Source organism: Stegastes partitus, unplaced genomic scaffold, assembly GCF_000690725.1.
Source record: "Stegastes partitus isolate 25-593 unplaced genomic scaffold, Stegastes_partitus-1.0.2 Scaffold1430, whole genome shotgun sequence".
NCBI classification, from domain to species: domain Eukaryota; kingdom Metazoa; phylum Chordata; class Actinopteri; family Pomacentridae; genus Stegastes; species Stegastes partitus.
The window spans coordinates 45,321-71,341 of NW_007579161.1; the positions used below are offsets into that span (position 1 = coordinate 45,321).

Consider the following 26,021-nt stretch of genomic DNA (forward strand, 5'->3'; position numbering starts at 1 on the left):
TGTTCTGTTATTTTGACCCTGCGGGGTTCATCCGGTAACTGGGGCTTTAACGGGACCAAAAAGAAGAGCGGGAGTGGGGAAGAAGAGGCGAGAAGAACTGATGTCCTGACTGTAAATCAAACCTTGAGAGAGGTGCAAATGGAGGCGGCGGACGGCGAGAGGACGGAGGGAGTCGTGGGGACGAGATGGAACGGAGGGAGGAGGGGAGAAAATTAAGTGCGAGGAGATAAAACCGGCCCGACAGGACAGTGTGACCCCTTTCGCTGCAGAGAATTGTGGGTAAGTAGGGACGTAGACACCAGAGAAAACCAACAGAGTGTATAATACAGAGCAAATTACGTCGTCACACATCAAGGCCCGGCCTGCATCACGGGACGAACGGGCCGCGGTGTGAAACCTTTGATTAACTTTAAAAGGAAAAAAAGAAATCAATAAAGTGCTTTTACTTCCAACAATGGTGGTCAAATGTAATTTTAAGTCCTGATAGCGTCAGTATGGAACCTGAAATTCATGCATTAATAAAGAAAGGAAACATTAAAAAAAAAAGAAAAGAACAATTTTGTGCAGAATTTCATTTAAACAGGAGCAGGCCCACATGTGGTGACCTGATGGAGTTGATGAGCAGGTAGGAAGCAAAATGCATGGATGCAGATGACATGAAGCAGTGAGTTCCTGGTTCGATTCGCTTCTTATTCACTAAGTTCTCTTTCTTCACTGTATCCATCAAATAAAGGCAAAAAGGCAAAGAAATGAATCCGGTAGCTTCTTTATATGCAAACTATATTGGCTGTTAAATGCTCAGAAATATCTCCAAGCCTCTTTTATATTATCATTATCATTGCTCAAGCTTGTACAAATGGGTTTTCTGATTTCACATATAGAAAAAAATATACGTTGAACAGCTAAATGCCCGACAAACTTCAGGTGGAGCCCTAAAGTGCCAACTTTATGATCGCATGTTGTTGAATAAATTACATTACACAGGTCTTATTAATATAACTGGAGTGCACATAATGATAAAAACACACTTGTGAGTTTAATGCAGGCAGTGATGGTGTCTCAGAACTGTTAGCCGTCTTAATGAAGTCTATCTAAAATGCATTATTTTTATTGTAGGCACTGAGAACACTTAGTCAAATTGAAATCAATGGACAAAAAAACGCTGCTTCCAGGTTTTTTTTCCCCAGCTCTTCTTGGGACTGACATTTATTTATTTAAACGAGAAGCAGACGAATCCACAAAAAAATAAATAAATTGCGAAGAAGCACCAAAGCTGGTTGGAAGAGAAAACCGGCCCAATAACTTTGAGATGAACAGTAGCGTCCAAATGTCCTTAAAAGTTCCCGACTCGTTTCGTCCCACACATACTTTCATGATTATCTATTTCCTCTAATCATGATAAAGTCAAAGACGTCGTCCATCACAGTCGTTTTCATGCACTTTTGTAAACACAGCACAGAAAGAATCCCAGGAAAGCCTCCTTATTTTTACTTTATGAACTCTACACAGGCCCGTCCACATTAAAAAGAAATCCAAACCCGTAAATATCCTCGGCAGCGTCCTGTGGGATTGTATTCCTGTACTACAACCACCCATCATCTCACTCACACACTCACTACATCCTCAGTGATCAATGCGAGCTGAGTCAGCGGGCTGACTGGGCCGTGCAGGTCAGAGATCCGGGCCGTGACACATCTACTGTGTCATCATCCCTGAAAACTGAGATGCAGAACATCACGCCGGGTTGTAGTAACAACAGCAGCCTCATCGCCGTGACACTGTTACCTCGCAGGACCCTAAATACCACCGAGGCGCCCGACAGGAGCTGCCAGTCTTCACATCAGCAGGACTAGCAGATATTTTTCGTCCAGATAAGCGAGAGCAGGTTGTGTTTTCAAGCCCTAGAAGCCAAGATGTCAAAGATTGTGACATCTGTTGGACTCATCCTGCCTCCAAAATGCATGATTACGCTGGTAACTTGCTCTGCCAAAAAGGTTCTTCAGGAAACTTGATTACTGCTTAACTGATGCTGAACGGCAAATTAGATTTTTCTGCAGTTGTGGAGGTGTATCCGGAGCAAAACAGGGATTCAGGGGCCAGTTTTAATATCCTAACAGCGGTTAAGGGTTTTGGTAGATATCAAAAAAGTTGGCCAGCAGCGCATAGAGACAAGACTGAAGATGCTACATCTCATACAAAGGCTGTTGTCCTAAATGTGAAATAAAATAAGACTAAAAATAAAATTATTACTACTCCTAAACAAAAAAAATGTCCTGACTCAGCTATTTTATCTTAATATACTGCATGTTTAGGATCTTATTTGTTTGATTTGTTTTCATTATTTGTCTAATTTGAGCACTTTTTCTATAGCACCTTACAAAAACAAAGTTATTATTGTTAATATTAATATTATTGCATGCTACTGTACTCAGCAGACTTCTTATTTTCTATTTCTCAACACAGACGTATAAACAATATGCGAGTAGGACAACATAAACCAGTCAACAGCTTATAGTTTTGACTGAGGTTTGCATTCAAAGAAACACTGAAGTGATTGAATGCAGCCTGAATGTGGCCACATATAATATGAACGCTGAAGCCACTGAAGATGCAGCACGTCAGTGACACATCCAGGGGATTTAAAGTCAGCTAAGACGATGCCAAACACGTCCTAAAACATGCATTCTTGTGTGTATTTTGGGTATTTATTGTGCTATTCTGTGAGCTTCTCCCACTACAGTGAATATGTTTTGTTTTTGGCTCTCATCATGTAAACTCCTGTTCAGGTCGACAGCTTGTTTCTTTACCTGTGACTTACATGCTGTTTTTGTATAACAGAAGCAATGATGACATAAAAGTGTGACAGCTGATCGTTTGTCTCTCTGTCGTGACTTTGTTGTGGTCATTTCATGGCTAAACTTCAGATACTTTGTCGACAGTTTATGTTGTAAAAAGACGTCGGACGCCAGCAGCGCCGCGGGACGGATGTTTTCGCTTTGTATCGCCGAGGATTTGGGACAAAATGCTGCATTACTGTGACAGTGGGAGGTGACAGGGCAGCCTGCTGGCATGTTGGTGTCTCCTCGGCCTGCCTCTCTGCTGGTGCTAATGAAGGACAGCTTGACCTCACGCTCGGGCCACGACGCTCCCGTCCAGCTCATCAGTCTTTATCTGAATCCGGCTACGACCCCCCGTGACGCCGACCGTACTCGTCTTGCTCGGACACACTGTGGAGTTTTTGTTTACTAGCAGCATGCAAGGTCAAACACAGATACATGTTTTTATCCTCACAGATTTCTTTTACGTCGCAATGACATTTTACGTCCCCGCAGACCCACAAGCTGTCATCATTCCTGCTTTAAGAAAAACTACATTTTTGCATTTATAATGTGGAAAAAAGGTCATGATGTGATGAGGACGCCACTTCCTGTATTGGAAAATATGGAGAAAATGCTGCTTAATATACAGTAAAATCCCCCGAGGAGAAACATTTATACAATACATGCTAATGCTTTGGCAGAAGCTGGAGAATCATGTTACGCACGCAACTATTGATATTTCTGCTCTTCCCATGTTACAGTCTCCTGAGAGCAGCATCTGTGTTGTGCAGCTCATGATCACATTACATACTTGTTAAGCCCCGCATGTAGACGTCACAGCACCCAAGATCCAAGCCTCCTTTACCCCCCACCTCTCCCCAATAATTCACACGTTTATGCTCCCGCTAAGAGATTACAAGAACGCATGCTGTCGGTCATTCATCAGCTTTGCCCTCCTGCAAGGACAGAACCGGGACGAGGACCGGGACCACGACCGTCCCGTCCGATTCAACACATCCAAAATAACCTCCCCCCCTCCTCCTCCTACATCATCTGCTGTATGAAAACAAACTCTGAAGACACAAATTCATCCACACGGTGCTTCTCTCACGCCGGCATGCTGCCATAACACACAACATCCAGTGTGTTGTGTGTTCAGCCTCTGGTTCTATTTTTGGTTAACCAGCAACCTCCGCTGCACACAAACACACAAACACAGCCGCTCTCCTTCAAGGGCATGCCTGTCCCGGGCTTCAAGACGCCAGGAGGAGACGTGTAAGAAGAAATGTTAGCAGTTACACACTCACAAGGTCACACACACACTGCCATATTTGCTGCATGCCGGTAAAGAAAATAAACATCCGGAGAAGAAATGAGAGAGGCTCCCTACCATTTCTCCCACTGGTCCTCCATCCAACCCTCTCCTCCTTCCCCTCCCGAGTCCATACTGTAAGTGAGGAGGGCATCCACAGCCGAGAGGAGAGGAGAGGAGGAGAAGGAGCAGGAGGGTTAGAAAGTGAAGGAAGGAGGGAGGAGCGAGCGAGCGAGGAGGCAGCCGGAGGAGAGGGAGGAGGGGCGCAGCTCGTCCGGGTCGATGGGAGAGGCGTCGGATTCAGAGCAACGCCGCCGCCGATGCTGCTGCTGCTGCTGCTCATCCGGAGGGGAAAAGATGGGAAATATACAAAGCAGAGGAGCCACAGAGCGGTGGTGTTATATAACCTACTCGGCTCTGTGATGTTTACTCCGTCCTGCGAGCATCAGATTTACTACGCCACTGCAGGAAAGTGCTGGTGTTAGCAGATCATCCGCGGGAAGCCCAAACGGGGAAAAACATCAGCACAAGAGGACACTCCTCTCTTCCTCTCTCTGTCTCCTTCTCTTTCTGAAACACTGTCATCCTCAATTATTCATGAAGCCCACTGATCATGCTCGTCTCCTAATTTTCCCTTTTCTCTCGCTCCCTCCTTCCCTCCCTCCATTCATCTCATCTTAAAAGGAAGTTCTGCCTTATCGTCATCCATCAGTGCTCTCTCCAAGGGTAATGCTGAGGTCTGGCAACATGGCGACATTGATAAAAAGAAGTCTGACGGGGCAGAAAATGCAAGTAGTCGGATTATCAGCAAGGTTGTAAACAATCTGACAGTGTATCCAGATTACTCAGAGCACTTTGAGGTAAAACTGAATCCAAACTGTTGGTAATAATCCATCATAACTATGATAACTGTGGTAGGAGGAAAATCTTGCACACACTGTGTAGTCATTTTCCTGTTTGCCTTTTTCTTATATGTTTGACTGACTTCTGGGGTTGTTTTTAACCTGCATGCTTGTCTCTCTACTAGAATGCCTCGTCCAATAGGTGCACTGTGGTCCCACACTTCAGACATTGACTTAAAAAGTAAAGTAAAAGATTCTAATCCTGAACGAAAAATGTGCAAACTTAAGTAAATATCTGATACACAGGTGTTCGTACGCAGCCATAAGTGGCTCTGACTGATCCACCCGACACTATTCCAGCGTCATGTGCGCATTCGTGCTCGTGCAAAGGCCCTGGGGGAAAGGAGAGGGAAGAAAGATGGTGGAGAAAAAAAAAGGGAAGTGAGAGCAAGAGAGGCGGTAAATGTGGCACATGCTGACTGCAGATGGGTGACAAAGTAAAGGAAAAAGCTATTTGAAGGTTTGTGTTGTCATGTGGAGCAATAATAAAAAAAAAAAGTTAGCCGTGCAATTAAATTCTTCATTTGCTGTGTCACCAACTGTGTTTAAACTATTTAGAGAATAGAATCATTCCAACTCGCATTTACTCGAGAAATATTGAGAAAAGGGTATGTACAGAAGGACGGTGCAAAAGGTCAAGATGTGCAATACATGAGTGCAAAATTGCATTAAGAGTGTAGCTGCAGCCGAATCGATAGGGTATGAAAGGTCACTGAACGGACTGATGAGTATAAAAACCATGTTAATTATGTGTTACGGCCGTCGCAGTCACCAGATCTCGACCCAGCTCAACACCTGGACGATGTTTTTGTCCACCATCATCATCGAAACAGAAAATGATGGAGAATCTTTTGGGGAAACGGTGCAGTAGAGCTCCAGAGACGTGGACAATCAATGCCAAGGTGAACTGAAGCTGTTCTGGTAGCGTGTACGTTTAATTTGTCTGCATCGAAATACGGCAACATTTCCTTCCATAATTACACTCTACCGATGAAATAAACCTGCAAAAATAAGCTAAAAATTTCAACCAGTCACGATTGTCTCTGACCCTGTGCTGGTTTTTGCTTGTTCAGGCAGGTGGTAAAGCTTCATCTAAAAAAATCAATGTGTGTGGGGAGTTCTGCACAAGAACAGTGAACCTTACAGTCGATTAACCCCGTCAACCCTGCTGACCTGAAAACCTCCAGCCTGTGCCTTACAGGCCAAGACATAAACACAGAGTTTAATGAGACTGTAAAAGTAATCGATGTGTATATACACACATATATAAATAAATGCAGGTTTATTTTGAAAAGCGTTGCTCACAGTGATGCACATTTTGAACAAATTTCTTCTGCAGCCTGATCCACTAAACATTGCTTAATCGATAGAAGGATCGACATCCTGCCGTGTCCTCATATAGCCACTTCTATTGCGGTCACATGACACAATCCACTCCAGCCGTCACACGATACGGCCATTCCACTGGTGCAGTTTATCAGCCGCTCAGTCACAGTGATCCCAACTAGCGTACAAAAGCTCTGGCCAGCAGGCATTAAGCATCACAGAGGACCGTCTCATGCTGGTACTGTACTAGCTAAACTCCCACAATGCTCTTCTTCTCAGGGCACTACAGTATCAAACAGTAAGAGGCTCCACCTGGTGGCGTAACCAGGTACTACAGCTAATGCACGATATGTTATCAAACATGCAAGTCCATCGTCTCCTGTTTTTGCCTGGTTAATATTCTTTCAATTGGTTAAATTACAAAAGGCAATTCACTGAATAATATTTAATTATTAACACCCCCTATGATGAACATGTAGAATTATCAACTGCAGTATTTTACCGTAAGTGGTGGAGGAGACCAAACCAGAGCCAAAAAGGAGAGGATATTGCTCTTACTGTTTTGTCTCTTGGATTTTTCCCTTCCAACAATTATTTATTTTAATATGGCCGCAACTAACGACTATTTGTTTATCAATTCATCTATCAACTACTTTAACCAATTAGTCAGCTAATGCAAATAATTAATTTTCCTTCAAAAGCCAATTAACAAAAACCATTTAAGATTTAAGATTTTGTCCCCACAGTGTAATATGTAAGCAAAGATTTACGATTTTAAAGTGTAAAACAAAATGATTTTTTTAAAAAAAAGAAGTAAAAAAAGAGGACTTATATTTTAGATTAGATTTTTTTAATATTTTAATTTTATATTAAGTTTGCTCTATTAAAGTGTTCCAGAGACACTGTGGGGTTCTCGGCTTGTTTTGAAGTCTCGGATCTTCTACACTGAAGTAAATTAAAGTTCTGCAACTGATGTCATGATGCAACAGCTATGGATGATACTGCACAAAAACAACGGATACAACAAACTGAAGTAGAAGACGACATGCAACTGTTAAAAATACAGACGTAACTGCAGTTTCTGCATCAACCTCATTGATTCTGCTAACTGCAGTAGCTCTGTGGGCCTTAGTAGAGCATCAAGTACAACTCAAAAGAGACAAAAACAAACAAGTCGTAATGTGGAAAACCAAACTCTGCACTGTACTTTATCAAGGTCAAAGACAGTGACTCCTTCTCTTTCTGCACTCTGAGCTCCCAGCACGCCACCATATGGCCATACAGAAAGGCCTTGGCAAGAGGCCATAGTGTATGCATGAGAGAGAAAAAAAATAAAAAAAACTCTGCAGGCTGAAGACAAAACGCTATAAAAGCACAAATGTTTAATATCTGCTCTGAAAGAAATTGAAATATTCCTGCCAGAATTGAGTTTGAGAGAGACTCAGATAGAGATGGAGAGAGGCCTCCCAGTATTGTGTGACGTTTAATCCTCGTTCAGGGAAATTAACCCTGTAACGTCCACCAGGGTCAGATAACCAGAGAGGAGAACATGCTGAAACCATAAGCTGTGTATTTATTAGTCAGAAAAAAAGGGCTATTCTGAAGCTTTTCTTACACTTTTGACTAATTGATTGATTTATTCAAAAACACTTGGTTCAATAATAACGAACGAGGTTACATTCAAATAAACACCTCGCTGTAACTGCCGACCCCGAACTTTAACCTGCGAAAATTCAACACATGCTGCACAGAAATGTCTTGAAAGCAGCTCACGAGGCCTAAATCCTCCCTGTTCTGTTATGCTTTTATTACCTGCATCTATAGCAGGTCTAAAAAAAAAATAATACCCAAAGCACGTCAGCAGTTGACCAATTTTGGAAAATGCCTACTTCAGAGGATGGAGGCTTAAACACGGTTTTAGGTGTTCAAAAGTAGTTTGATTATCCTCAAAAATATATTCTAAAAAAATCTGTCATATTTACTGCAATAATATGTGAGTACATTTTAGTCTATTTTCAGTCAACAGATCAGATAACAAAGAAGTATTTTATCTCATGTGCTATGCAGAAAAATAGGAATAAAACCTGTTAACGAGGCCAGATTCACTGAATGATAGCTCGTATTGTTAACCCTCCTCTCCAGCAGCTGTACGAGGTGTAACTGCTCCATTGTTCGTAGGTTTTATTCTCATTGTATTGTATGTTTTTTTGCAGAGAGAGAGAGAGCGACAGAGAGAAAGAGATAGAAGGGAGGGACATGGACTGTAAATGCAGAGGGGAGGCGCCGTCACGTGCAACATGCCCTGTCAGCAGAACGGCGAGACGGCAGTAAATAATCAGCAGAAGGGAACTGCAACCGGAGCAATTACTGTCCACTCTGTCAGCTTCTGCTGGGGCTGAAATTCAAATCAGCTCCATTTAAATTCTCCCTCTCTCTCTTTGTCTCTGAGGATAAATAGACAGCTGGGAAACAACAAGCTAATCCTGTTGAAAAAAAACACTGATTTTTTAATTTTATTTTTTAAAGCAATCATCAAAGTCAAAGCGAGACGGATGCTGCGAATAAAACAACAAACTGACACTTCAGAACGAGCTCAACCTCCCTCGTCTCTGCTCACATCCCGTTCACATCCCACACCCTGTGAAACCATCTGCCGGAGCAGATCTCGTCAGCAGAGTCAGTTTGGAAGCTGAGAAGTGAGAAGATGAAAGAAAAGAACGAGGGAATGGATCAGTGAGCTGGGCGGAGGGAGGGACGGACGCTTCTGTGCTTCCTGTTGATTATTCAAAAATCTGTGTAGTTAGACGGATACATCTAACGGCATTTATAGGGACACAAATCAAGCTCAATGCAAAGACTGCTGAACATACCACCTACTGACAGCTACAGCTGATTGAGTTTTTTAATGCTTGAGTTTAATGAAGCCAGAGTCAACACTGATATTGTTATTGCCTGATTAGATATTGTGGTGAAAACAGATGAAGCGCTGCATCAACAATTTTGCGACTTGATCAGATCCCTCAATTAAAAATTCATGATTTTAAAACACATTCATGCCTGCATAATGGTGGTTGTTGCAAATTAGTGTTTCGTAAATAGAATTTTTTGCTCTAAATGGTGCAGCATGAGAGACACAAAACTACAAATAATAACTCAAATCCTTAAAACTGCATGTTCTAGGACTAACATCCACCATATTGCTTGATGTGTGGATACCAAAGATGTTATCTATCCGTTATTATTTCTATTTTTATTTCATACTTTGACTTTTTAGCACTTTTATTATAGTAAATAACAGCACAATTTTGCACCTTTGTTCTTCTACCTGCACGATTTGCACGTTACTTTGCATATCTATCTATCTATCTATCTATCTATGAAGCAGGAAACCACAAGTATACAGTATGAATAATAAAGATTTAAATACTTGCCAATTAATTTTTAATCGACTAAATACTCTGTTTGTCATTTTAGCTCCATCTGCTATTGATTGAAGGCTACGTTTCACTTCAGCTGGCTGTCACTCAGATTAATTGCATGTTCTGATGTCTTCACATGAACCATTTAGATCACTTACAACAACAACATCCCCTCCCTGATATCTGATTTTATATCTGTGAACAGAGACAGGTTACAGAAATCCATGCTGTCAGGAATTCAGCATTTCATTCCTGCTGACTTGCACCTGTTTAGGATGACAAACATTATACTAATTGCCAATTAAAGATAAGATAATAAAGACTTGAGAGGATGGGTTTGGCCTCCAGAGGGATCTCTGGTTTCACGTCTCAGATGCCATCATAAGCAGATAAGAAAACGCTTTTCCCTCATAATGCACTGGAGGATTTACTGCAATCCTACACTGTGCCGATGCTCCGTGCATGCAGCGTTGCACACACACACACAGACTTCCTGCGGCGCCCTCTCGCGCCTCAGATGGTCAACGCAGTGCAGGAGAATTTAAAGGAACAGTTCGTAGAAATAGGACAAGCAATAAGTCGGCTTGAATGAAACTAGAAGAACAAGATAGAGATTTTTTTGCCTCCAAATCTTAAAAACCTGCTGAGCGTCTGCTGATTCGGAGCCTTGATGTCATATTAAACATCACAGAGTACAGAAGTACTGGCAAAGCCAACTGATTGAGTTAAGAAACAGAGTTTTCCTTTCATCGTTTTGCATACTGTGCAGCATCACAGTCGTGTTTCTTTAATACCTGTTAGGAAATCATTGCCGGTGTGGATCTGCTGTTTCCTGGAGACTTGAACAGTCTCCCTGCATCTCCTGCATGAACACCAAACTGATGTTCAAATGCAGTTTGCAGCCAACTGCACCACTTTGGACTATTTTTAACTCTGCTGTCGTGGCTCACTGTCAGCCTGCATATCATTAACTTCACACGCCACTCTGTGTACAAGTTCTATCAGCGCTGTCTGACAGCGGATAAAAAAGGTTGGATTGTTGTAGCGGAGCACAAAGTCAAATCAGGAAACTTGAATAGGAATCAAAACTTGTGTATTTCTGACTGTCATTTCACTCAGATGTTTGGCTTTCGACTGACACTAGAAGTCGGTTTTCACACTCGTGTGCACAACAGTCTCTACAGGCTCAAATTAAATATGAGTTTAAGCTATAAAGCAAGATTTTTTGACACCATAAAGAGCCAGTTGTAACTTAGATAGAAAGCTAAAGCATCCAGGACATAAACAATGAACAGCAAACTTATCAGTGAAGCAGCAAAGCATTTAAAATAAAAAATTGTTTTGATATCCATAGATTCTGGATGTTTCAGTGAACCAGAAGGAGTAGCTAAAAGTTAAAAACAAAAAAATAAAAGGCAATTAAACTTTTCCTTTATTATCTTTTTTATGTATTCTAGGAATAGACTGATTATCGGCCTGCCTGATTATCGTGGCCGATATTTGGTGTTATTCGATTATCAGACGATTATTGATAAATCAAATGCGCTACTTCAGGTCTGATGCAGCCGTTTAATCATTTTACGTATTCTGTTACAGTCACGCTGTTAAAACAATACATTTAATGTATATCAGTTCCAAATATCAGCTATTGGCCTTTCTTGATCCCCAATAATCTGTATCGGCCCTGAAAAACCTATATCGATCAACAGAACCCATAAAAACAGCCTTAACATAGCGACAGCCTTGGATTCTGACTCTGACATTTTATGTCACCAATCAGGATATTGGCGTATTATCTGAGCGCGCTCAGTGTAAACACGGATGACGGTGGCGGCGGGGGAGTGGCACTGCCGCCGATGGTGGAAACAGAAGTGTGAGCGCTAACTAAACTGGCATCAATAGCCAAGTACTGCCTGTGCCTTCCGACCACTTCCACCCCGTCAGAGCGCTGCCCCGGGGTGGAAGTGTCCCCCGACCGGGACGAATGTTCTGATATTCATCATTACTGGGCCTGAATATCCAGAGAGCAGAAAGTGCTATTGGGACCAGCCCTACTAGTTATTATAACTATAAATATGAACAACTAATGAGCCTTCCAGCATCAAGCCCTCCTTGTATCTGGACCTCCGTCTTGACAATCCGACAGCCTTGCTATCCGACATAAAAGAAGGTTTTACATTTAGTGTCGGATTATCGAGTCACGACTGTATATCCAGAGTTTTCTCTAAAAAACATGGAGGATCTTTTTAGTCTTATTAAATGTCCACAAAATAAAAACTAAAAATCCTCATATTTGAGCAACAGAAAGTGTCCTGGGCTCATATGAGAGGAAGAACAGCCGCCATGTTGTGTCTGTGCTCCTCGCTAAAAGCAAGCACCAATCATCAATGAGTCCAATGCAGACACATTTCTGCCCTCAGACTCCTCCAACAGCTTGACAACTCTCTGTTGACGCTCTCTGAATATTTTAGGGGCCTGAAAATGGGGTCACATTTAAAAAGCTAAAGAAGCGGCGGACTGAAGCGAGGATTGAAGGAGGAGGCTGCTCCAGTATTCCACCAACCGAATATCTCCACACGGAGAACCTGCACAGACGGCAGCAGGTCGGGGAGAGTCGCAGGATTGGACCGCGGCATGTGGGAGGCGGGGAGGTGACGGAGGGAGAACATGCCAACATATGGCTGCTCTGGGACCGGGCCAACCCCGAGGTGGTCGGATTATCTGGCCTCCTTCCTCCAGTCCACCTCTGAATTATCAATCAATGCAGTTCAGTTACCACCACGACGACACACGATGGGAACATGTTGGATTGATTGTTTTCATATAGCTGGCTGCCTTTTCTTATTGGTGTAACTGCAGTGTCTTAGAAATGCAATAAGATATAAGTAGGATATATTACTGAGGGTTTTAACTGGTCTGTAAGAGCTGCTGATATATTTGCACCGCTCACCACACAGGCTTTAATAAGACAGAACTTTATTAATGCTGAAGGAAGCTCCTGTGCCAGATATTGCTCATAAAAATAAATTGGGAATAAATGCAGTGTCGTAGAAAAGCTGTAAGATATCAGTACGTTACATTACTGAGACTAGAAAAGTAATGTTGCACATGGAAATGAAATACTGATAATTAAAATAATAAACTGCTGAAGTGCCACCTTCCTCTGGTTTCATGTATTTCTGCACTTTAGCTCCACTTGACAACATTTCTGGTGTCTTTTGAACCATGTAACTCCTGATCTGAAGTGAGAAATTGATTATTTTTGCAAGAGCTGGCTGCATTTTTTGACAAATCTTTTCTCATTCTTGTCGTCTGTTAATCGTCTAGTTGTTGCAGGGATTTATTCTCATTTTTTTCTATTTTTGACTACATGGAAATGCATTATTCTTAAGACAGAAAATGTGTTTTTGAACCTACACGCCGACCAAATGAACCCCTCTGATCAAGCAGCCCTGTTGAATATACGTTCTTCGCTCTGTGTGCGGCTCAAACTGCTGCTTTTCTTTTGTCTCTCTTCGCCACATATTCATAGATTTTTCCTGTCAGACAAAATCAAACGCTGCTGGAGCGGCTGTGGTGCCACCGTAATAAAAAACCTGAGGAGGGATGGATGTGGATGCGCCTGTGTGGAGCTCAGCTAATGAGACACGGGGAGCCTGAGGGTGTGTTGCTGTCTCGGTGGGGGGATATCGATCGCAGGCCTCAGCAACGCCACCGAAGAATCACAGCTTCTCCTCAGGCGCCACAGCGAGGGTCCATGTGAGCCCCTGAGCCCGGTACCAGCTCCTGCAGGATCTGACTGATCACCTACCTGATGGCTTGAACCTGCCACTTCTACACAATAAAATGCTCATCTTCACTTCCCAGAGCACAAAGAAATTCCTGCTCTGCAACCCATGAAACACAAGAAAATGACACTAAAGCAGAAAACAGTCAAACTAGACTCACAGGAGGATTTGATGTTTCCCTCATGAGGTGCAAATAAGTGAGTGTGCAAATGTGAAATCTGTGGCCAGACTATGAACTGCTCAGCAGCTAAATTATACATTCAAAAAGCAGTCATTTACAATGCAAATGTGCCGCTTTTATTCTGGAGACAACAACACAACAGCAGCCAGCTACCATTTTCCCCTCATATAGGCCAACAACAATGATTCTGCCAAACTTCAAAGTTCACTGGAAATATTCACCAAACAGCAGCTCATGTGAGGAAAAACTAATGATAGCGGTGCTGCTCCAATTAGATGAATCCCTCCAACAGCTCATTAGAGTGATAGAAGACGCAGTTAATGGAGCCACAATTGATTTGATTGCAGGGATATCACAGCAGTAAAACTGTGGATCGTGTTGGAGGAGACTACAGGTATCCCCATCAGTGCGTAAAAGCATATTGGCGCAAGGGAAAAGGAAATACTATGAAGCAGGCAGCGAGGCCAGCACAAGGCTGATGACAGCGTTCAAAGCTGTAACTCGTAAAGCCGCTGCTGCTGGAGGGATTATTGGCTGGAGCAGATCAGCTAAAAGAAAAAGAAAGTATTTCTAAAAACATGTTGGTGGCGGCTGCAGGAGCTCCCCGCTGCTCGCTCCTCCGGGAGCAGACACGCCCAAACACGCACCATGCCGCCGCCCAACAACACTCCGAGAGCAGCAGCCAAGCGCCGCTGCAGCGCCTGGATCAGCAGCTTCGGATCTGCGGAGAACCCGAAGCCCAGCGGGAGAGCAGGCGGGCAGGCAGGCAGGCAGGCGGGCTTGCAACAGCTCCGCCGCAGCCTCCCTCCGCCCGGGGCTCTTACCTGAAGCCGGCCGGGGACTTCACCCGGACGCTGCGGCCGGACGGCGGGGTGGCTTTCCTCTTGTCTCGGTCCGCCATGCCGCCCCGTTCTCATCGCTCCACCGTGCAAGCCGCCGGTACAGACACCTGAGAGATCCGCCGATGCCGCGATACCGTGCTGCATTCAGGGACGGTGGGAAAAATGAGCACTGAGGAGAAAAATCAATTAATAATTCAATTGTGTTGGAGGCGAGAAGGAATTAATAATACTAGAAACATGGCAGGGTTTCTAAATGTATGGAGAACTTATTTTGTGGTTTGTTATCTAAAAATCTATCATTTATTGTTTTATGTGCAAGAATGACAAGATAATACCGGTAAAATCTAAAAAAATAAAAAATAAAAAACAAAGGTAAAGAAATCTAAAAAAAAAAAAAAAAAAAAAAAAACACTCTAAAATCTAAATCTAAAAAACTAACTTAACTATTCTTGTTGGGTGCAAGAATGACGAAATAATATCACTGGTAACTTGACAGGAATTTTAAAATTTATTATATATTTTTTTGCTTTTTTTAAATTTAAAAAACAAGAATTAAATTGTGTCGGGTGCATAATGACTAATTATTACTGGTAACATGACAGGTTTTCTAAATTTGTTAGGATTTTTTTTAATCTAAAAAGCTAACTAAATTGTGTTGAGTGCAAGAATAGTAAATTAATAGTACTGGTAACTTGATACGATTTTAACATTTATTAAGATTTTTTGTGGGGTTTTTTATTATTTATTTAAAAAACAAAAACTTAGTTGTGTCGGGTTCAGGAGTGACTGATTAATACTGGTAGCTTGGAAGGTTTTCTAAATTTATTGAGAATTTATTGTTTAATATAACCACCACAGAATGCACAAAATAGCCAAGATGACATTTCACATTTTTAACTAACCTTTAATAATTGTTAAACATTGCTAATATAATTGCACTTTTGAAGACACAAACTTTGTCAGAAAATATAAAACTTCTTGTGCCACATGTTGCTCAGGAGGGAAAAAGCAATAACATGAGACTAAATGCAGTGTCATAGAAAAGCAATTAGATTTAGAAGAGGTACATGACTAAAGATAAGTGAATGCTTCAATCAAAGCAGTGTATTATCACATCATATAACAGCACATTATCGTTTGCACATTCTGTATCTGTATCTCTTATATTTTGTAAATTTTGTTGATTTTCTTCTATATTATGTTTTCCATATTTTTTATTTTATTTTACCTTCATTTTCTTCCCTATCCTAATATTCTGTGTTGTCTTTTTGCTTTATTTACCCCCTTTGTTGAACAGTCATGCTGCTGCAACACTCTGGGATTAATAAAGTCAGTCTAAGTCTAAGTCTAAGTTGACAGTTTGACACTTTGCAGCCTCCTGAGCTTTGCTTCCCACCACAAAGTGCATACAAGGTGCAGAAACACTGCAGAACTGAATAGTTTTTTCTGCAGTTCAACATTGTTCTTACCCATTGTTGAACTTCCTGCTCTGGCATGAAGGACCCCAGCAGAGCCAGGCTGTCTTTGTACATGCCTGAGTGGGGCAGCCAGGTGTAGGTCATCCAACCTGACCTGGGTTTGGTTTAGATGTATAAAGCCTACATTTAATGGTTGTGTTCAATGTTTTGCAATTTTCTACATTTATTTTTTTGTTGCAACCTTTTTTATTGTCAATAATTGGCCACTAAGGATACAACAGTTTAATTCTAAAGGTGTGATGTTGAGCAGATTGTAAATAAACCAATGTTTAGGATATAAATCTAGAAAATCTTCTCAAAGGCCTTCCAACAAGAAACTTCTGCTTTCTTTATTCAACAGATATTCCTTTGTATTTCTGGATATTATCTTGCGTTTCCAATTTTTAACTTACATTTTAAGTCACCTACAAGATGGCTTTAAGATTTTTTAGACAACAAACCACCGGCTGGATTTGTACGTTTACTTGTGGGGTTTGTTTACATCGACAACAAGCCACAGGTACAAGAAAAAACCTCACTGAAATTCAGCTAACGAAATGAAACATTTACTGATAATTGCTGTAAAAACCACAACGTGTAATATTATCTGAGGTGAGAAGAGATGGCCACAAATATTAAACAAGAGTGGCCCGCCATTTTTCCCATTTGCTGACATCTAATGTTCTGATTTTGGGGGTCAAAGGTAAAACCATTAAGTCCACTGAGAACACACATCCCCCAAGATGTTGATTTTAAGTTAAAATAAAGGTTTGAATATCCCACAATAGTACCTAATAAAACCTTTAAAAAACTACTGAATGATCTCAGGAAAGCATCGTCACAAATCTCCTTTTTTTTTTTTTACAGGAAGGTTTACTGAACGTTTCTGTGCGTTGTTAATAATTTGTGATTCTGTCTGACTACAAGCACTGGAAATAAACAACCCATTGCGTAGCTGACATTTAGGAGGAGACCCTGAAGGCAGCACCAGCTCCCACAGAGAGGAGAGGAGCTAGAAGCTGGATGGAAAACAGAGAGAGAGACAAACAGGGCTGGACATGAAGAGATGGATGTCAGGCGGCGGCATCGGATTGGATTAATCTGAAACATCTGTCAAAATATTAGTAAAAAAAACTGTTCTGCGTGTAACAGGTGTAACTTCTCATGCAGGTGTGTAAAAAAAACGAAAGCCTTTTAGTCCAGAAAGCAAATATTTTACAGTGTTGAAAATGAATGGTGCAGGATTCTTTTTTTTTTTCATTCAGTGCAAAACAAACCAACAAACAAACACATATTGGCTGAAGTGTGTTGTGCTCCTGAACATCCAGCAGAGGTCAATGCTGTGCATGGAAACACTCAGTACTGCAGGTAATCTGTGAGGAGTGATGATTAGACAGTGTAAGCACACAAAGTAAAATAAAATAAGGGAAGTTTTATTAAATTCACTCCCAAACCTCGAAGCTCACGTTGAATAAAAGCTCCAGCAATTTAAAAAAAAACCTGGATCAGCTCATATTATTATTTTGCATTTACAGTCTAACTTATACTGTCAACTTACTGTACCTACTGCTACAGCTACAAATGCAGTGCTTTGTTTGGTCCACTAGTAAAATGTTCTTAAAGTAAAAATTCTAGGACATTTTTTAGAAAAATTTTCCTTAAAATGATAGTTTTCTGTGACTTTTTTTTCCCCACCTGATTGTGTCCATGATTACACCCATTAATTATATTAATATTGCTTTCTATTTTCATACAGAAGACACACACTGACAATTCCCTGATAAACAACAACAACTGAACATAAACAGACTGAAAACATTTGTTCTAGTGCAGTCACTGATCCTGTAAACCTTTTTATTTCCTCTGTGAAAATGATCTTGTTCCTCGTTGTCTGACAGTATCAGCTCGTTTCCACACAACCACATCTGTAATGTTTATTCTGAGAGAACTATTCACACAAGCTTTAATTCACCTTCTTCTCCTTTAGTAACCGATATATATATATATATATATATATTTTTGCACTCCAGCCCAAATGGAAATAGTCTGGATGTCTTTTCTTGTCATTTTTTGTGGAATCAATTTTTCTGACAGATGGTTTAAAGTGTTTGAGTGTCTTTTTGCAGATTTAATTCAGTTTAGGTGCACAGAACGAGTTAGTGATGATCAGTCCACCTGTAGGCCACCAGAAATACCTTCAGAACACTGGACTGTGTTCTTTTGAAAGAGCAGCAGGGATTTGTGTTTCAGAAAAGCAGGTGTGCAGCTCATGAAACCCTGACTAATCCCCGACACCTACAGGTTGCACAAGTCAGCGCTGTTGAGTTCCTGCCAGTCCCTCTGGGTAAAGCAGAGCCTCTCTCTGGACAGGAAGCGCCAACCTGCTGAACCGGTCCTGGCCGCCGTCTCGGCTGCAAAAACAGCCCGAACATCACCGCCAAGGTCAGATCCCACAACTGTCAGAGCTGTGAGGGGAGGAAGCTGCTGTCTGAACTGTGGCTGTGCAGGTCACCTGCTCTCATGATGAACAAGACCATAGATTTCTACCAGCTTCTCTAATAACACTCTGTGAACCAAGACATGGATGGCTGCACTGTGCATGCTGCCTCTGCACCTCAAGTCATCCACCCAGGTTAACTTCTGTTTCGCCAGAACCCCTTCCTGCATGAGATGGTCTCTGGAGACCCTCTGCAGCTGCTGCACCAGGTCGTGTCTCACGTTGGCCTGCAATCACAGAAAGAGGTGGAGAGACTGTTTGTGAATTGTAGGAATATTCTTCAGTGAAGGGATGAAAAGAGTTTAGCTGGTCTTTGGTGCATAACTGGCTCCCTCATCCATGTAAACAGCCGATAGTGTTTGTTGTTGGAATGCGCTACCAAGCTAGAAGTACCACCACCACCAACCTCAGCAGTGGTTCCCTGCTTCCCATATACAAGAGTACTTCCCACAAGAATTAAGAAAGATTGTTTGGGCATCAGTTTTTAGCGTCAATGCACTTGGTCCACCGATGTTTCACCGTCACTTCAAGGAAGAACATCTTGAGCCTCCAGATTCTCCTCAACAGCATGAAGGATTTCATCATCACTCTGAAAATGGTGGACCAGGCAAGTGGGATTTCAGTTTGGGAAACTGACAGAAATCTGCAACGGTTCAAAGCCACAGCCAGCTGCTTCTGCCACCTTTCTTTCTATGATTGCTTAAAAAAAAAAGGCCATGATATAAAGCTTTATAGTATAAGCTTCGTAAATATTTCGAAAATGTAGATGTTGTGTTGAAGTCCAGCATTTTTTTCCCTTAGGAGACTATCTGTTTAATATACAGTCCAAGTCTCCTTGATGCCTTCCAGTTTATTCCTCTGCAAATCCAGAGGAAGGGACTTCAGTTTCTGCCCTGACAGATCTCAGATCTCTCCCAACTGTTTTCTTTGTTCAGGTTTACAGTTCGATTAAGATCTGGGCACTGATTCAGAAACCAGGCTTACACTGACCTGCGCAGAATCAAACCAGAAATCAGGTCATGCTCCTAATTAATAGGTCCAGAAGCTGTGCTTACTGAGAAGGCATCTCAGGTCTGACAAAACAGATCCAGTCCAACTGGTCTGCTGCACTTCAAGTCTGTTTTCTCCACTGTCAACCACAGATATGCTGTTCACTGTACAATCATTTTCCTGTCCTTGAACAAGAAACATACATTTGCTGCAAAAACATATTTTTCGTCTTTATTTTTTTTGTGTGACTTGATTTCTTTGCTTTATCAGATTGAAAATGCAGCTTTGCTAAATTACCAAGTGTTTAGGGGACTGGACAATTTAAATGTTAGAGCCTATAAAGATAATTAGTGACACGTATTTGTGAGCAAAATGATGAGTTCTTGGGAACAATACTGCATGTTTGAGTTGAGGAGCTAAATGCTGTGCCAAATGCATCATGCATTGGCCTAAAAACAAATAGTAAAGGAAATATAGAATGTATGCTGAAGTTAATATACTTTCTTTAACAGCAGTTACACACCTGAGCATCAGTTAAAATGTTATTCTTTATAAAATATGTTGGTGTTGTCTCAGAATAGTTTACCCCTCACTTTTACTCTTTTTATTATTAGATTTGACGAGGAATACATGCTGACACTTTATTTCTACACTGAAATATATTAACAACAGTGACTCTTGTAAATCACATTTAATGTTGTGTCACATTAGTTGTTTGCACCATACACGTAGCATTAGAACAAGAAGTTTAAAAAGTTGCTTTGTGACATTTCATTCAGTTCAAGCATCATTTAGAGTTGAGTTTAAACAGATGGTTACATCCAAACTAAATCCTACAGGATGTGCTGTCATAGAATTACAGCAACAAAACACACACAAACACTACCAAGTGAGATACAGTCATTTATAATTCACTATTTGATATTGGGTCACAGAGTTTTGCAGAGGAATCCAAGATTTAAATAGACACAGCTTTAAATATCACTCAGTGTGTGTTTAGTGATCAGCAGACACAAAGAGAGACTAATCATTACATTCAACAAAGTGTGCATAAATACACATAATCTCACATAAGCACCATTGATGTAGTTCTGTATATGCATATGCATAATTTATGATGGCATCGCTCGCTTAATTACTTGAGAATTTAAAGGGGCACTGCACCACTTTTACACATTAAACAGAAGCCACGATGACAAAACCTGTAGTTTTTGGTTTTTGGTTTAAGAAGGCCGCCGGTTTGCATCCCAGTTAGGACACCCAGGATCTTTCTGCGTGGAGTCTCCATGTTCTCCCCGTGCAGCGTGGATTCTCTCCGGGTTCTCCAGCTTCTTCCCACAGTCCAGAAACATGCTGAGGTTAATTGGTGATTCTATAATTGTCTGTAGAGTCCGTAGAGTGTGCTTGGTTGTCTGTCTCTAAGTGTAGTCCTGTGATAGACTGGTTACCTGTCCAGGTGAACCTGCCTTCACCCTGAGTCAGCTGGGATAGACTCCAGCCCCACCGTGACCCGAGTGAGGATTAAGCGGTGTGTAGATGATGGATGGATGGGCTTTCACAGGAAGATTTCAGATTGTGACAGGAATGTTTTGAGATATAGGGTATATATATATATATATTTACCAGTCAAACAAGAGTTAAAAAGGACTGAATTACAGCGCTGTACATTGCACTTTAGTTTAAGAGCTCACTGTGACTTTTTTTTTCAAATTTCAAAAAGAACTGTCCTTTTTATATAGTTTTTACGACTACTTTTACCACAGTGCCCCTTTAAAGCTGTTGGTTCTGTTTCTTGGTTTCCTTAACAACATGTTTCCATATTTGAATAAAAAAAATAAATCAGCATTGGAATACTTTAATTCCATTATAGCCTGAGAGAAAATATCACAACACATTTAATGCTTCCATGTTGTAAAGTGTTGGGCCACCGCCGGCCACCAAAGCAGCTTCAGTGAGCCGTGGCATTGATTCTCCAAGTCTCTGGAAATCCACTGGAAGGATGAACACCGTTCTTCCAAAAGATACTCCCTCATTTAGTGTACTGATGATGCTGGAGATGGACGTCTAACAAGTCATTTCAACATCCCTCATAGGTGTTCAGTTTGGTCAAGATCTGGTGACTATGAAGGCCATATAGCCGATGATCCTTTTTACACTCGTCACACCATCCAGTGACCCCCTGTGCAGTGCAGTTGGTTGAATTTTCCTCATGACTGCTCCCATCAGGATAGAAATGCTTCCTTATAGGATAAAGGTGATCCCTCAGAACACTTTCTATTGATGAGCATTGATCCGTCCCTCCAATGGGACCAGGGGACTCAAGCCATGCCAGCATTTGATTCAAGTGTCTGGCCATGAATTGTTGTTCCACAGTGAAGGCAGCAGGAGGTTCCTTTCCATTTGGCAGCCCCATTTGAATACATCAAAGTCCATCAGTCATTCTTTGGCATGCATGAGCTTCCTGTCGCACAAGTATCTCTGGACCCATCCGCTGGGATTGACATCGAGCTGAAGAAAGCTCTGCAGCCATGGACTCCTCTGTGCCCCCTCGAGGAACTCCTCCAGAGTAATCTGACCTGCAGCACAAACAGAAGGGATTATTTGTGTCTTAATGCTGAGGAAGCTTTTTTTTTTTTTTTTGCAAAGGTGAAGAAGTCAACTCACCATCTAACGATACTAACGACTCACATAAGGAGGGGGAGGAGCAACAAACCCCCAACTGAAACCAAAACTCAGGTGTTCCTTAAGGATATAAGTATCTGGAACTCCCAGCTAGTCAGTCAGAACTGATGAAGCCTCTTGGATGAGAGGTGGAACGTCTTCAAGGAACTCAAGCAAGTCCAGTTGCTACGATTAATCTACGAGAACAACCACGACCCGGATGACTGAGAATATTCACAGACATCAACTCACCGTCGTTGTTGACGTCAACTTCTTTGAAGATGCGAGTGCACACCTGGTCAGGAGTGAGGTTCTGTGTTCCTTCCTCATCAGTAACAGATCCTTTCTTGATCTTGTAGATTATCTGGAAAACACAAATTGTAGACTGTAGTTTAATCACTAGACACATTCAGTAGTTGTGTTATTATCCACTGAATATTATACCGGTCTACACCCATTTTGGTGTCAAAGTTTTTGAGCTGATTTTGCACAGTTGCAATGTGCTGAATCCAAACATTACATTGGTTTTGCTCAGTGAGGTCAAAATTTTGATTTGTCGCCACATGCACTTGTTTCTTTTTTTTTTTTAAAAAACATTTTTGTGTACATGTGCGGGTATCTGTGCTTTGTATCATCCAAAATTCTTTTTCCATTTTCTGAAATGAACAAATTCTAAAACCTTTACAAGTTGATTCTATAAATATGTGCAGGTGAATTAAATTTATGGTTTATGAACAACACATCAGAGTCACGTGATTGTATCAAGGTGAACATCTGAGTGAACACCACCGGATGGTGTGATCATAATTTTAGTTGTAGTTTATGATGTATGTAATTTATAGCTTTCTCTGCTTCAGCATTGTTATATATTTAGTGTTCTTTGCCTCAATACATACAGTGAAAACAAATGGCTTCAGCCAGAAGGGCTTCTAGAAATAAGCCTGATGTCAGGTATCAGGGATGCAGTCATGATGGCTGATTACTGCTGGACTCTGAAGAGAGATTTACCTGCTGCTGATCATTCCAGGAGGTCCAAGAAGTTCAAGTTCAAGTCCTGAATTTTGAGAAATGCTGATGAAACATGCAATTTACTTGTATTTACCTTTACAAATGGCTACGCTCAAAACAGTTTTTATCCCACTACCATAACCCTACTGAAAAGCTGAGCCACTCGAAGCCACAACTGCTATTTGCACTTCCATTTTGCACTAATGTACATATACCTTTTTCTACTAGATGTGTAAATTCTTGTATATATTTGTCTTATTATCTTGTTTTATTTTTTATTAATATTTATTGTATTTTTTATTCTTTTCTTTCTTTAGTTATTTTACTTCATTTTATTTTTTAATTTTCCTATTTCTATTATTCGTGCAAATTCCTAGGGCGACATCAACAGCCGAAACCAAATTCCTTGTATGTTGTGTACGTACTTGGCCATTAAAGCTGATTCTGATTCTGATTCTGATCAACTTTTGGATCATGTAACTTATGAAAAGGGATAGAAAATGAATTTTTTCCTCTAAAATCCGATTTCATATGAGAGATACTAAAACAACTCAATCGCTAATATCAAAAAATGTAATCGATTTAGTGGCAAAATCAATCTTTTTAAAATCAAGTTGGCATAGAAACCTGACCTGATACAGAAAAGCAGATGTCATTTTTGGATTCAGCGTTGCAAAAACGTCCTAAATCAGTTAAAAAGTCCTAGACACCTTCAAAAAAATATTTCATTGTAACCCAGTGTTATAAACAACTCTAAACATAGCCAAACAGTTTGCTGGTATTTTATCAAGCCTACATTAACATCACACAGAACATGATATTACTGCTGGATTTACTGACTGACGATTTAAAAGAAGGACGGTCTTATGAAACACGCATGTAAACTGAGGTGATACCGGTTTTTTCTTGAGATTGTGAAGAAGTGATTTTTACCGTTACAATCTTTCGTAGCTCTCTCCTGTCTAGACGGCCGTTGTCATCGCCGTCAAACACCTTGAAGGACCACCTCAGCTTGTCTTCAAGTTTTCCACGTAGAACGAGGTTGAGTGCGGCCACATACTCTATGAAATCCATTGTGTTGTCCTGAAAAAAGTGGAATGTCATCATTGAAACCTCAGAAGTATGCTTGAATAAACTAGGTCAGGGTACATTCAGCATGTTCCTTCAAGAACACAAACAAAGTATGAAATTCCTGCTACTAAAACGGACTTTGGTTTGAAGACCATGACGTTGTGCTTCAGCGCGGTTTTGCAACTCACATGGTTCATGTCGAACGCTCGGAAGATGTTGTCCATGTACTGCGCCTCCGGTGTACCGGGCTGTACCCCGAACATCCTCTTGAACTCGTGCAGGTACAAAGATCCACTCGGGCACTCCATGATGAAGAACTTGTAGAGGTCATGGATGCTGCTCAGCTCCAGCTCCTCCGCTGGCATCTGTGCTTGCTGATTTTGACCCATGCTAAGTCTAAATCCTACAACAACGGTACAAACTCTAAGTGTCTTACCTTGTTTGATAAATAATTACATACAGATGCTTTAGTAAAGTAATATCCTAGAAATTGCCAGCGTTTCCTGCAGCAAGAAGCTCTGCGTCCACCTCATGGCTGCTGTTGAAGGAATCTGCAGCAGCTCAGGGGTCGAGGATAATAACTGGTTCATGTGATGCTTGACCCCGACCAACAAGTTTATTTTTGTCCCAAGGCTTCAGCAAGCTGTGTTTAAGGCAGTAATCCACATGCCTGATCCCATCTTGAACCTTTGCTGACCTAGAGTCACTAGTGCACTTAATGCCACTGCTTAGTGTAGTGATACCTCACAACAGGGCTCATGTTGGGACATGCAGAAAGTACAGTTTAATGTAACTGTCTGCATGTTAGTGGTTCTGTGGCTGTTGGGATTGTCAGAACCTGGATTCTACGGATTTAATTCACTTTTACTCAGAGAACGTCTTTCATTATCTTTCCCGAGTTTGCCAACCAAGTCGAATTTATTATGTTTACTATTATATTAGCATTCACACATTCTGTTTCTTCCTTTTTGATTAATGCGAGTTATTCAGGCTATTAAGGTCAACATGTCCTCCGTCCTTTCTGTGATCGAATGATTGAAAAACATGCGTCCTTGTCACAAAAAACAGTCGAGCATTTTGCGTCTTTAATCGATTTATTACAGGTCCTCTGGAAATGTGAGAAAATCATAACTTACGTACAGCAATGCTAATGTTTAAATATTTAAATGTACCTTGGTTGTCTTCAGTCCACAGGTTCTTGATGGAGTTTAGGTTACAACTCTGAGGAGGGACGTCTAAAACCTTCATTCTAGCTTGATTTGTCAAAACAAATAAAATAAAAAATGACCACTTTTGATGTGTGTTTGGGTCACTGTCTTGTTGTAACACCAACCTGCATCCAAGACCCAAACTTCTCTCTGATCATGTGAGGAATCATGTTTCTTCATTATTCCCTTCATGTAAAGCACAAGATCTACTGGCAGCAGAACAGAGCATGATGCCGCCACCTCCATGCTTGATGGTAGGTTTGGTGTTCTTGGGGTTATATTTCTGCTCATTGTGGCCAAATAACTCTAATTTTTGTTTCATCTGACCACAGAACTTTCCTCCAGAAGGCCTTTTCCTGGTCCATGTGATCAGCAGCAGGCTTCAGTCGAGCCTTAAACATGCTGCTTCTAGAGGAAGGAAATCCTTCTTCACTGACGGTTGTGCTCCAACAGTTTCTAATTCATTGCAGAACAACTTTTTGGTGATTCTCTGTTGACTCTGACCAATCGTTTCCCAGCAGCAGGTGATTTTCTACCTGA

General features: G+C 41.3%; 2 protein-coding genes across 2 annotated transcripts in view; both read right to left on the reverse strand.

Moving 5' to 3' along the window:
* The window catches only part of mapk8ip1b (mitogen-activated protein kinase 8 interacting protein 1b), a 55,368-nt gene extending 40,720 nt beyond the window's left edge, over nt 1-14,648 (reverse strand). Inside the window, exon 1 of the mRNA XM_008299527.1 lies at nt 14,572-14,648. Coding sequence (XP_008297749.1) covers nt 14,572-14,648 — 77 coding nt within the window. The remainder of the gene's footprint in view (nt 1-14,571) is intronic.
* A 1,051-nt stretch (nt 14,649-15,699) lies between these two features.
* On the reverse strand, nt 15,700-24,662 carry LOC103370464 (guanylyl cyclase-activating protein 2-like). Its single transcript, XM_008299529.1, has 5 exons — nt 24,462-24,662; nt 24,136-24,285; nt 22,447-22,558; nt 22,018-22,109; nt 15,700-15,741 (listed from the first exon to the last, which is right to left on the reverse strand). Exons 1-5 carry the CDS (start codon nt 24,660-24,662, stop codon nt 15,700-15,702), a joined length of 597 nt encoding a protein of 198 aa, XP_008297751.1.
* Between the last annotated feature and the right edge of the window lie 1,359 nt (nt 24,663-26,021).

What these genes read in the sequence shown, in the direction of transcription:
- LOC103370464 (XM_008299529.1), bottom strand. Translation starts at nt 24,662, where the DNA reads ATGGGTCAAAATCAGCAAGCACAGATGCCAGCGGAGGAGCTGGAGCTG. An exon ending in AGCTACGAAAGATTGTAACG is followed by an intron (nt 22,559 to 24,135) that starts GTAAAAATCACT and finishes TGTGTTTTCCAG; the next exon opens with ATAATCTACAAGATCAAGAA. An exon ending in ATGTCAATCCCAGCGGATGG is followed by an intron (nt 15,742 to 22,017) that starts GTCCAGAGATAC and finishes TAAGAGATACAG; the next exon opens with ATACAGAATGTGCAAACGAT.